This window comes from Prenolepis imparis, unplaced genomic scaffold (genome assembly GCF_030444845.1).
Source record: "Prenolepis imparis isolate NDT839.2.m4 unplaced genomic scaffold, iyPreImpa1.0 SCAF_14, whole genome shotgun sequence".
NCBI lineage: Eukaryota > Metazoa > Arthropoda > Insecta > Hymenoptera > Formicidae > Prenolepis > Prenolepis imparis.
In genome coordinates this window covers 7,048,906-7,062,209 of record NW_028141172.1, presented here as the reverse complement: position 1 = coordinate 7,062,209, position 13,304 = coordinate 7,048,906, and the positions used below count along the sequence as shown (strand labels likewise).

At 26.4% G+C, this 13,304-nt stretch overlaps 1 protein-coding gene across 1 annotated transcript; it reads right to left on the bottom strand.

Moving 5' to 3' along the window:
- Nucleotides 1-402: 402 nt before the first annotated feature.
- Gpdh1 (Glycerol-3-phosphate dehydrogenase 1) lies at nt 403-11,546 on the bottom strand. The gene is made up of 8 exons (XM_083054390.1): nt 11,395-11,546; nt 8,971-9,148; nt 4,805-4,945; nt 4,444-4,585; nt 3,976-4,088; nt 2,986-3,216; nt 2,341-2,540; nt 403-1,100 (listed from the first exon to the last, which is right to left on the bottom strand). The coding sequence occupies exons 1-8, from the start codon at nt 11,427-11,429 to the stop codon at nt 1,055-1,057; spliced, it is 1,086 nt and encodes a 361-aa protein (XP_082910516.1). The 5' UTR covers nt 11,430-11,546; the 3' UTR covers nt 403-1,054.
- Nucleotides 11,547-13,304: the final 1,758 nt, after the last annotated feature.

Sequence of the window (13,304 nt, the reverse complement as noted above, 5' to 3'; positions counted from 1 at the left end):
AGCTAAATAAGGTCGCACCATTCTTTGATCTGTATATATGTATAAATATAAATATTTCTAGAGATTTAAAATTTTTATCTTGTATTTTGGAACCAGGCTGTCCAAAAGATTTGATCAAATTTTATTAAATATTTAAAATTAAATAAAATATGTTATTAGTATAATTATAATATATATAGATATCTAAAGTTAAATATTTCAAATATATTTAATATACTAATTATTCTATAAATATATGTATTTATATTAATATTTATGTTTATATAAATATATATATTAATTTTTTTATCATAGAACTTAAAGATCAAAGGATTTGAAAGATTAGGAGATATAAGTTGTCACAGCATAAACTATAAACTGTCCAAATATTTACAAGAATTGCTTAATTTTTTGTTAAAATAATTTTCAATTACATATATGTATATTTAATGATGATTACAATTAAGATTTTATATATTACGTATTTTGCTTAAACGGAATGATTCTTTATATAGAAATAAACATCGCCCCAAAAATTATCTTTGTAAGATAAAACCTTGAAAAATATTTCATCATGTGCAAAAAAAATAACTAATATAATATGAAATAACGAGAAATATGATTTAATAATCTATTATAGTTTACAGATCCAGAAGTCTATAAACTATCACAGTTTTGCATCAAACATCATTCAAGAATGCATTTTGCTAAACTTCTTCGAATTTACTTCATTTCATTCGTTTTATCTGCTCTTCTACAAGTTCTTTGACAAAAAGTGCTTTTCAAGTTCAGTAACGCATTTTTCTATAAACAATAAAAAAATATAAAATATAAGAAAGATACATAATGAATAGGAATTGCTATGTCGACATGTCGTGATTACGCCAACTATTAATATTGTGACAAAAATCAACTTATCTGTATGTGTTCTAGCTTGCTGACTAATGCTTTTTGTGATAATTGATAACCGAGCCTGGTGAATCACTTAACTTAGCATCACGCTCTCGAGTATGATGTTGATTTTTAATGATGCGACGAGTCTCTTTCCCTCGAAGGACGATGTTGGGAGGATCTTCTAAAGATGGCACTTGGGCTTGAGGATCGTCGAGGCGTCTTCGTCCCTAAATATGGAGCGAATGCGAATTAACCCCTTCAGGCCGACATAGATTCCCACGATTTATTTATCGTCAGTCCGGATAAAATATATATATTATTTGGTTAGAAAAGTCTCTTGAGTTTGTGTCTGTGTGTGTGATTGTAAATCAACCCAAGTAGCAAGCGTACGACATTTTGATGTCGATGACGTCATTAGACGTCAAAATAACGTCATTTGATATTTAATGACGTCAGTTTGCTGCTTGAGAACAGAAAAAGATACTGATGTCTTTAAGACTTCAAGGAAATGAAGGACAGAAGAGAGCTGAGCTTTTTGTTTTTTTTGTCAACAAATAATTAATTATATGTATATTTGTCTTCTCTCTTGGTTTACATAATAATTACGTATTGATTAATCGTCAACGCATATATATAACAATCAATGATCAAGGATCCATAGGTCTTTTTCATTGCAGTTCATCTATTCGAAAAACGTTGAATAAAATATTTGTCTTAATAAAATATATATCTAAATATTTACTATAAAATGTAACAATTTCAATCCATCGCTTTCAACGCGATACGAAATTTTGTTGACTAAATTGTTCGATCTCTTTTTGAAAAACCTATTAATAAAAAAATCTATTTTTTATAGAGCCTTTGAATCTGCAAGAAATTAGTGTTGCATTATGAAAACAAAATTGTAAAAATTTAAGCAACTTGCAGTAGGATTTTTTAGAAATTAGATACTCAAAGCTATGGAAAAGATTTATTAAAATAAGATTTAATATTCTTGATAAGATTCTGATTTCATACGATTTTAAAAAATCTCTTAAACGTAGAATTATCAAAATTCGAAATCTTGAAGTCATGATGACATTTTTGCAATCAGAATACAATCAAAACCATTTCGATTATACCAAAATCGATTTCACATAAAGTTTTTATTAACTATTTTAGATTACTATTACTTTTTATTAACTAATTTCATCAACAAACGATCGAGAGTTTTCAATTTACAGAACTACTCTCCAAAATCGCAGATATGGATTTAAAATTCTAATAAACATAGAATTTGTTTGAAAAAGTTTCGATTGACAGGATTTTGAGCCTCTTAAAAGTTTAGATTATTCTTGATGAAAATTATTGTAAGGAACCTATAGCTTATCTGTGCGTGAACTAATTTTGTGTTTAAAATTAGTCTTACGTTGAAATCAGTAAACTCACATCTTTTTAATGCTATAATAACAATTATTGTAAGCTTACATGTGTTCCGGATGGCTGCGTATGCAGTCGATTAAATCCGTCGGTTTTAGCTCACCGACGCAAATACGATGAATTGCCGTGAACAACGGAAATCTGTCCTCCATGTTCTTCGATTTCAGCATGTAGTTGACCTCCTCGGCGGTAAACGGGCCTTGTAGCTTCTGTCCATTCAACATTTCCTTCTCCAATGTTTCAATAGACTACAAACACATGATTAATTGTTATTTATCAATTTATAAGATTATAAAAACATTCCTATATATGTGAATATATTAAAAATACTATTAAAAATTAAAAATACTAAGTTGACCTTCAAATAATCTTGAAAAATGACCTTGGTTAAAATTCAAGATTATCAACTTTTCCGTCCCCTCTCGCTCCCTCACAAAACCTTTTAACTTTTATATAAAATATTTACTTGTTACAAACAGCCATAATTTCAGCAATATTTGACTATATTAATTAAAGTGAGATATCCTGTATGTTACATCATAAAAATATAATTGTACTATTAAAAAAATTCTCTAATGAGTGTTACACGAGTTTTTACTAAATTGAGCGATTAAGAAATTTTGCTAAAATTAAAAAACGCAAAATTAATCGAAACATGGCTTGTTCTGAAATATTATCCTGTGTGTTGCTGACCTTGCCGGTCTTGACGAAAGCCTCTGAAACCTTCCTATTACGTCCGCCGTAGCATGTTGTAATTAGATCGGCGACTCCACAACTCTCGAAAAATGTCGCTAATTTCCCGCCCGGATAGAACACACTGACGAAATTGATGATTTCCATAAGACCCAGCCTGATCACCGCGGCCTTCGTATTGTCACCCAGACGGAGCCCATCGACAAAGCCAGCACCACAAGCAACTATATTCTATAAGATATTTAATACATACTATACTGTATGTAGTATATAATGTGCTGTATACAATATACTATATATTATACATATACATATGTATATGCAATATATATAGTATATATAGTATATATATAGATATACTATATACATTATAGTATATAGTATAGGTATAGTATAAAGTATAGTATTATAATACAATACAGTTAATATAATGTATTATAAAATATATAGTATAATATAGTATCTAGTATAAAATATGTAGTATACATATATAGCCTGTATACTATATACTACATACTTTATACTATATACTACATACTGCAAATTTTATACTATATATACTATACTATATACTATACTACATGCTATATATTATACTATATACTGTATACTTATTGTATGTATACAATATACTATACAATACTATATTATATACAATCTATACATAGTACACACTATACAATATAGTATACAATTTACTCTATTATATACATACTATATATACTGTATAGAGCATATAATATGTATATAGTAAATATATAGTATACACTATATATTATTTACTATATTATATATACTATATAAATATGTTATACTATATACTATATATACTATACGATACTTTGCTGACAATGAGATAACTTTGATATCATTTAGATGAAAATAATACACCATTAAAGTCTAATTGTAAATTTATCATTATAGTGCAACTTGAAGGAATCATTTTGAGATAAAAATTAAGTCAATGAAATTGAAGCCAATCGATTTTACCTTTAGCGCGCCGCAACACTCCACAGAATCTACGTCCTCGACAACGACTACCCTGAAGTACGATGTCTGAATTAAATCGCGAAGTAGCGGTGCCTTCGTCTTGTCCTTGCATCCTGTAAATTTAAAATTGGTTCCAGATTAAAAGAAGTTTATTGTCTGTTAAATCGATATATTCATGGAGAATAAAAATTATATTAATATGACTTCCCTAACAGCACATATATCCCGAAGACGTTCGGAGAACATCCCGAGGATGTTCGAATGTTCTCTGGACATCCTCTGGATATCCTCAGAATGTATTTCGGATATGGTGTGCTATTAGGGTTATAGAGTTTGCCCTGATTTTGCAACATATAATTTGCATTTCTTAAACTCAATTTGTGAATTGTATTATAATGTCTACGTTGCGTTTTAATGTTTGAATGACTCAATAATTTGAATAGTTATTTAGATTTTATAATCCCTTACCAATTGTGGTCTCGCAAAACATCTCGTCGGCTACCTCAGAAGCCAAATTGGCGCCCATCAGGACCGAGACTGGAATTTGCAGTTGTCTCGAAATTATGTGAGAAATAAGTTCAATGCCGCCACCCTCTTTTTTGTCGAAACCCTGCCAAAAACGTTTCAGATATGTATGTTAGATCAATGAATAAATTATTACATACTTTTAAAATGTTCTTAAAAAAAAAGAAAGAACACTATATTTATATATACATATATTTGCAAAAAAACGCATTGTAGGATATACGATTTAATTTAATATTTAGTAAATAATTCTAATTGAAATCTTGAATCTTTTCTAAGCTGTAGAAAAAATATCAAAATGTACCTTAACCAAAGACAGGCCGACAGCGGTAGGTTTGACTTTTCCTTGTAACGTGCTGCATATCCTTCGAATGAACTGATGCGGAATCACAAATATAAGTATGTCTGCGTCTTTTGCAGCCTCCGCCACATCGGGAATCGCAATCTGGAACAAATTAATCGTAATATTAAAATCTGAAAGCGTCTGAAATAAATAAAAAAAGTGTCGCTTTGAGTTTAAATTATAATTTATATATATACAAAATATAATATAGTATAGTATAGTATATATGTATGTTTGTATAGTATATTATATATAGTATAGTATAGTACAATATTATAATATAGTAATGTATCAAATTAAAATTCTGTTAAAGTAAATTATATCTATAATTAACCATCAAAGAATATAGTTTTGCTAATCGTTCGACTCTACAAGGTTTAATTTGTGAAAAGTTTTTTTTTCAATTGTTTATAACTTTATAATTATTAATGTCTTGATATTTTCGCTAAAGAAAAATCATCTTCAAATTGGTCAGAGAATTTGTCATTAAAAAGACAGAATCTGGTGATTTTTTTAGAGATATTATATACATTATAAATATTATAAACTATATGAAAGAATTATATATCTAATTAATGGACGAGGTATTTTCAATATTATCGACTTGTTTCTGGCGCTTATAATGATAATAATTACATCGTCGCGAGTGTGGAAATTAGCGACCTTGAATACCGCTTTACAATTGAATCACTCGGAATGACTGGCAAAGAATTTTATTGGAAATTAAAACGAGTAATATATCTATTAATCTTAATTTGCTTATTTATTTTACTTTTCTACGTTTCTTGCTTTAAAAAACTTTAACTGCACTTTGTATATATGTAAATAAATAAATTAAAAAATAAACACATGTACGCAAAATATTCCAAAATTATTTATTTTATTTTTTTTAATTAATTAATTTCATTTTCGATTGTTCTCATCAGAAATTCTTTAGACGATTAGGATATATATGTTTGAGACTATTCATAATTTCTATGAATAATAAACGATAAAAGATAAAGAATTTCTGAGAGGAAATAGATGATGAAATCACACATTCTTCGAGTATTATTAACAAGTCAATGAAGAATTTTAATTAGAAGCAATCTTAATTGCAACAGATTGCAACAATAAAAATTAAAACGATGTCATATATTATATAAATAATATATATAAAATCGCTTTCCACGAAAGTAAAAATGGTCACATTAGAGACAAAAAAAAATTCTATTAATTTTTTGAAAAAAAATTAACTTTTTTCTTTTCAATCTCATTAATTCGATTATTTTATTATATTAGATGCGAAAAATTCTTAAATATAAATTCAAGGTTAAGACCTTTGTTCTTAAAAGTCCGTTGGACTTCTTGACATCGTAAAAATGTAAACGTCTAGAACTTTGTACTTTGTATTCCTATGAGAGACTTATTTAGATCTTAGATGTTATTTTCTTCATTTCTCCTTACAATATCTTGGTGAACTTTGTACTTATAAATATCTCAGAAGGGTTTCTCTCAGAAATTATACACAGAACGATGTGAAAGTGCATAATTAGTAATAAACCGGTTTGATATAGAAACATTTATATGCAATTTTAATAAAATCATTAGTTCATCATTTATTCTTATCCCATTATCACTTTTTGCCTTTCCTTCTATATCACTACACTATCTGTTTTTTATCTATATATTTTTTCTTTTAAACGTAAACATTTTTCTTTATAATATTATATTATTTGATTGTACTATAATTATTTAATGAAATTTTCTTTTCTAAAATGTTTCTAATACTTTATTTCCTTAACATTTGCCATCTCTAAAAATTTTTACATAATTCTTACAATTATATTTTCGAATTTACAATGTTCATTTCATCTACTCCAATCAGACGTGAAGAAACAGAAAAAATTTTGGCATCAAATAAAAAAAACAGAAAAACATTGAAAAATAGTAACGCATGGGACACCCTATATATTCTTCTAAAGAAATCAAGCAAGATAAAAACGTACGTTCAGTTATCGGTCCCTTTTCCGCCCTTTTTAACATATTTTTGCTTCAGCCGCGAATGAGTCTATAATATTCTATTCTGAGAATATAAATGTTTCATGAAGACATATGTTATTCGTAGCTAAAGCGCATACACGTGCAGCATATATTCTATATGAAGAAATGTATTCCTTAAGAATAAGATGCATCCAAGAGCTCAATATAGTATATATATATATATATATATATATGTGTGTGTGTGTGTGTTATAAAATTGTATAGTAAATTATATTATTTGACTCTATCACACTATTAAAATTAATTAAAATTAATAACATTTAAAAATATAAATATAAATGTACATATACAATATATATATATATAATTTATATATTTATAATTCTTTATATATAATTTATATAATATAATTTAAAATAATATATAATTTAAATGTAAATAATTCTTGCGACTAATTTTCGAAAAATTAGTAATAATTATGATATTTCACAATCTAATCCGTTACAGATATTGAAGCAAAAGCAGCCATATTATCTATTTTTAGCACAGAAACTAACTGCTATAATGACTTTGCGTGTAGGATGGCCTTTTGTCAGTGAACTAAATGTGCTGTGTCTATTGAACGACCTTGAATTAGATCGTTGAATTTGTTACAAGAAGAGCTATAAACGTAAAGGTTCGAAAAACTATGATTTCATTTAACAAAAATAGTTACTTTTATATAACCTTGAGCTCCACTTAAAGAAAATTATTTTTTAATAAAAATTATTTTTAATATTTTTAATAAAACTATTTTTAATATTTTTAATAAAAATATCCTCTCGAAATATAATTATATAATGCAGTAAAAATTGCATTTTTATATATCTCACTTACAATTAGTTTTAGAAAAATTCGAACATATCGATTAAAATGGCACACACTTTATATAAGTATAAAGAGAAAATTTTATATTTTATAAAAAGGTAGATTTGTAATAAATGTATCGATGTACAATTTGACTCCAAATGACCCCGAGACTTTGACATATATTATTATTAAGGTCATAACTCTGAATAATCTTTAAGACATTTTAGCTTATCATTCATTGTTTATTTGAAACTTATCAACAAGGAATATAAATAAAAAATGTGTTTTTTGCGAAGCACACAAACATTTCGACGATGTGCCGTGTTAAGTAGTTGAAGATAAGAAATGAATATGTGAATGTATATGAATAAGTGTTTGCTTTTAAAATTATCAATAGAGTATGATAACAAAATGTTATTGAATGACAGTGGAAATAATCAGTGGAATATCAAATTATATTATTCGTCCTTATATAAGCAGAACTTCTATAATATGTAACTGTGATGCTTTCTTTAAATCCCTGAAGCCATTTAATGTTTGTTACTGATTTATATATCGTGACTAGTCTGACAAATTTTTTAAAAGAGATTAGGAGCCGGAAAAGAAGATTCGTGATAACGACCCTAACAGCACACATATCCGAAAGACGTTCAAGGGACATCCAGAGGATGTTGGGATGTCCTCTGGATGTCCTCTGAACGTCTTTCGGATATGTGTGCTGTTAGGGGAAAGATATCAAAAGATGCAGTAAATCGATATAATTCCCTCGATCGCGATCAGAGTTTGAAACTCTGAAGTTTTATATTGATAATCGAAATAACACATCAATATCTGTGATTATTGGAGTCAATTAATTCATTTTATATTTATTCCTCCTTTTATTTGACAAGGATCAGAAATTAAAAACACGAGACAAAATAATAATTCTTATAGCGAGCTTATACTTATTTTATTTAATAGAATTTAATAGATAAATAATAAAAACATTGAAAGATTGCAAAATCTAAAATTTAAAAAAAAATCTAAAATTTCAAGAATCTGAGGACCAACAAATAACTTAATTTAAAAATTCACAAATATAAGGGAAAAAATATAAAATAAATCTCTCTTGAAGAAATAAAAATAATGGAAATTTATAAAGATACATATAAATATAATGAAATATATATATGAGTATAATGAAACGTGTAATAAAGGTAAACACACACACTTCAATAGATATATATGTTAGAGTTAAATCTCACAAAATATGTAAATTAGTATACATATGTACATATATTGAGATGTAACCTTACCACATTCTCAGGAATTGTATGTCCCGGAAGATATTTGACGTTCTCATGTGTCTCGTTGATGATCTCTGTTAACTTCCTTCCATCGATAATTTCTTCGTAAACATACATGGTGACGCGATCGGCGAAGCTACTCTGATTCTTCGCATTCGCGCCGACTATTTTAGCGATAGCCGAGCCCCTTCGAATTCACAATTGCAATTAGTATTAATTATTGTATTATATATAGTATATAGTTTTTATATAATATTTATATATAGTATTTTATATAGTATTTTATATATAATTTTTATATAATATATATGTATATATGATATTTATAATATTTACATATTTTATATGTATGTATATATCTAATATATAATAATTATATAATATATAATATATACATATTATATATAGTATAATAAGTAGTAGTAGTAGTAGTAGTAGATTAGTATTCCAATCAATTTTCGAGAAAGTTAATTAAAAGAATTATGCAGATCAGCGAAAATATATCTAATATATAATAATTATATAATATATAATATATACATATTATATATAGTATAATATAATAGTAGTAGTAGTAGTAGTAGATTAGTATTCCAATCAATTTTCGAGAAAGTTAATTAAAAGAATTATGCAGATCAGCGAAAATAAGTGAGGCAGATATGTGTCTCCCAACTATAAAAAATTTTAACATCATTTATATAAAAATCTACAATATTTAATACACATTATCTATAACAATTAAATATCTAAATATTTTCATTATAAAATATCAATATTCAATATTAATAATAATATTAATAATAAAATTTATTATTATAAATGTTAAAATATTAATAATAAAAATTATTATTGTAAATACAATTGAGAAAGAAAAATTATTATTTTTAATTTAATTTTAAAACTTAAATGTCTTCGTATTCTAAAGTCTCTCAAAATTCTCGGCCATTGTTGAATTAATTTTCATTTATTTTTTCAAATTCTCATTATAATATATACTACCTTATTACAATATACATATATATCTTCAATATTTTTTTCACTATTTGCATTGGTAAAAAAGAGATTTCTCTTCAATTTTTAATCAATTATCAAAATATTTATTTCTCTTTTATAACATCATTTTTAATAGCACTCATAATTAATAATAATTTCTGAATATATACGTGTTAAAAAATTAGACTTTTGAAGAGAAAAAGAAAACTTCGAAATAAACATTTTTTGTTATATTACTTTACTTATATATTACCTTAATATAAACATAGTAAATCACTTTTATGTATTTGTGCCATATGTTATTTTCAAGATTGAAATACAATTTAATTTTTCCATTTATATGTTTGTTTATTGTTGAAGACATAAATTCCAATTTCGTATCATATAGTATTAAAACTAAAAACGTAGAGAAAAATAGTATTAACAAAAAATATGTATGTGCAAACTGAAAAAGACAAAAGTTATAGTACTAAAACGTTATCTCGTTAACAATGTACAAAATTTATCTAATAAATTTTATGAACATCACAAAATAGTCTCGTTAAGACCTTTTATAAGATTATTTTAATATATTTTATTTATATAAGAATATTTATTTTGATGTCTTCTACACTCGTCAACAAAATTAACGCATATGTATTTTAAGTGAAAATTTCGCATAATTTCAAATAAGCATAACTCCGCTAAAAATGATCGTATTTGAAAAAATTTTTTTTCACTGTCAAGCTTGAAGTCTCTACTTTAAAAACCATTCGTCAGATTTTTAATTTATCCTTCCCTCCCGTACGCCACTGCTTCAAAAGTAAGGACGTGTTTTGTCTCTAAAAAATTGCGTACTTTGACGCACTCCACGGGGTGGAATAAATTTTTTTCGCAAATCTTATAACTATCGTAAAATGTGGACTTTTTACTACAAATTTAAAAAAAAAGAGAGACTTCAAGCTTGACAGTGAAAAAAAAATTTTTCAAATACGATCATTTTTAGCGGAGTTATACTTATTTGAAATTATGCGAAATTTTGACTTAAAATACATATGCGTTAATTTTGTTGACGAGTGTTTACCTTCAAAATTTATCAGTCTAATTTTTTAACACCCTGTACACATCATCAATCTAAATTTATCAGTCTAATTTTTTAATACCCTGTACAAATCAATTATTTATTGCACAAAACATAAAGATTTTATTCCACATTTGGTCATACAAAACACTCATCATCATAAAAAATCAGCTCATATTGGAGCAAACGCGCACGTGCAAATAACAAATTTGCGCCGATGAAGTCCGCATGTGCGCGAGGGCACGTGTGCGAATCGATTATTGCCAGCCATCGCACGCGCGCGTCGACATAGACTCTCTCATCGAGATGTATTCGAGATATATTCTTTCTCGCCGTTTAAAAAAAACTCGCTCCCTTTTTTCTCTTTTCCCCACACTCACCAGTTCCCAGACCCGATGATGCACACGGATGCCATGGCGCGTTCAAGGACACGGACGTTCGACGCAGACGAGAGAAGGAGGATTAACCGGACCGAGAAGGACGCGAGAACCTCGTCTGGGCGCCGACGAGTGACTACTGCCGAGGAACCTAGAGACGGCGAGGGATAAGCCGATGAGCGACGCGCACGCCAGTCGAGGATAACCAGGCTGATAAGAATGCATCGGGCTGGATGGGAGGATCGTGAGGAATGTCCAAGCTGGAAAAAGCGGCTGAATATAGGGAAAATCTCATGAATTTAAATTGCGTTTTAATTTAAATGACACAAATTTAAAAAAGTTTTGTTATTATTATTATCTTTATTATTATTATTAAAATTATATCATCATTATCATCATCATCATCATCATCGCATCACCCACCATTGAGATTATTATTATTATTATTATTGAAATTATTACTATATTATTATTATTGAGATTATTATTATCATTTTGAGATTGCTATATTATTATTATTGAGATTATTATCATTATTGAGATATTAATTATTATTATATTATTATATATTATTGAGATTATTATTATATTATCATTTTTAAAATTATTATTATCATTATTGAGATTATTACTATTATTATTATTATTGAAATCAGAATTATTATTTACTAATATTGAAAAAGTGGTGGAACTTAAAACATATATATTAAAAGATTTTCTTTTTTTTCAAATAATTTTATATTAAATTTTTATAATTAAATATTAATTTTTATATTAATATATATAATTTATATATAATTTTATATTAAATTTATATATTTTTATATTAAATTTTATATTATTCATTTCTTGAGACGATGGAGCTTTATTATATATAGGCTTGTTTTAATACAGGGTGTCTACTCTCTGAAAAAACCGAGGATTGTTACGCATTTCATTTTTATCTTGAAAAATCCAGGAATTCTTGTGAAATTTTATATTGAGGCTTGGGAAATTTTTTTTAAAATTGTGCCAGATAATTTTACTCTTATATTGCAAGCGATCGATAATTTGCCGATTAATCATATTAACGATTATATGTACATACATCGTATATTAAATATTTTGGGTTCTTTAAAATATTTGATTTTATAAATATTATTTATAGCTATTATTTTGTTTTTTAGAATAGCAGAGAATGTATGTATATTATTAAACTATAAACAGGCTGTGCTCGGTTTTTAAATAACTTAATTAAGAGTTTTTCTGGAATATTTTAAAATATTTTTAGATCTTAGATCACATATCATTTAAGTAACATGTCTGACACATCTTTGCAATATATATTTAAGTTTTTATTAAAATCTTATACGATTTTATTGACGATCTCTTTTTATCTTATGTAAGTTTCATAGAAAATTGTTCAATTTTTAAATAACATTTAAATATTAGTACTCCTTAAGACATTTTATAATAAATTTTGTTTTATATTTTTGCATATATCTTTAGCGTTTAGATGTAGTGGTACATTGCACTTTGTTATATTATTTAAATTAATTTTACCAAATTAATTGATTAACAAATCAATATTAAATACATTATTTTTTGCAATTGTATGAAAACATTAGAAAGCGCATACAATAAACTTATTTTAAAAAACTGCATCTATGCAAATTTTCTTATTTTACCTGGACTTTTAAACAAAAATATCTGGAAGATCAGAGAATTCTCAGAGAATTTTTTTACAAGATTTGTGTAGACACCCATTTGTGTAATAATATATTAAATGTTAATGAGATAAATTGAAATTAAATAATCATATATATCAATAGTGTTTCTATTACGAATTTGATTTGCACAAAGAGAGAATTATAGAATTACGTTTAATCAGAGAATTATAGAAATTTCCTTTCAATATATATAAAATTTTAAAA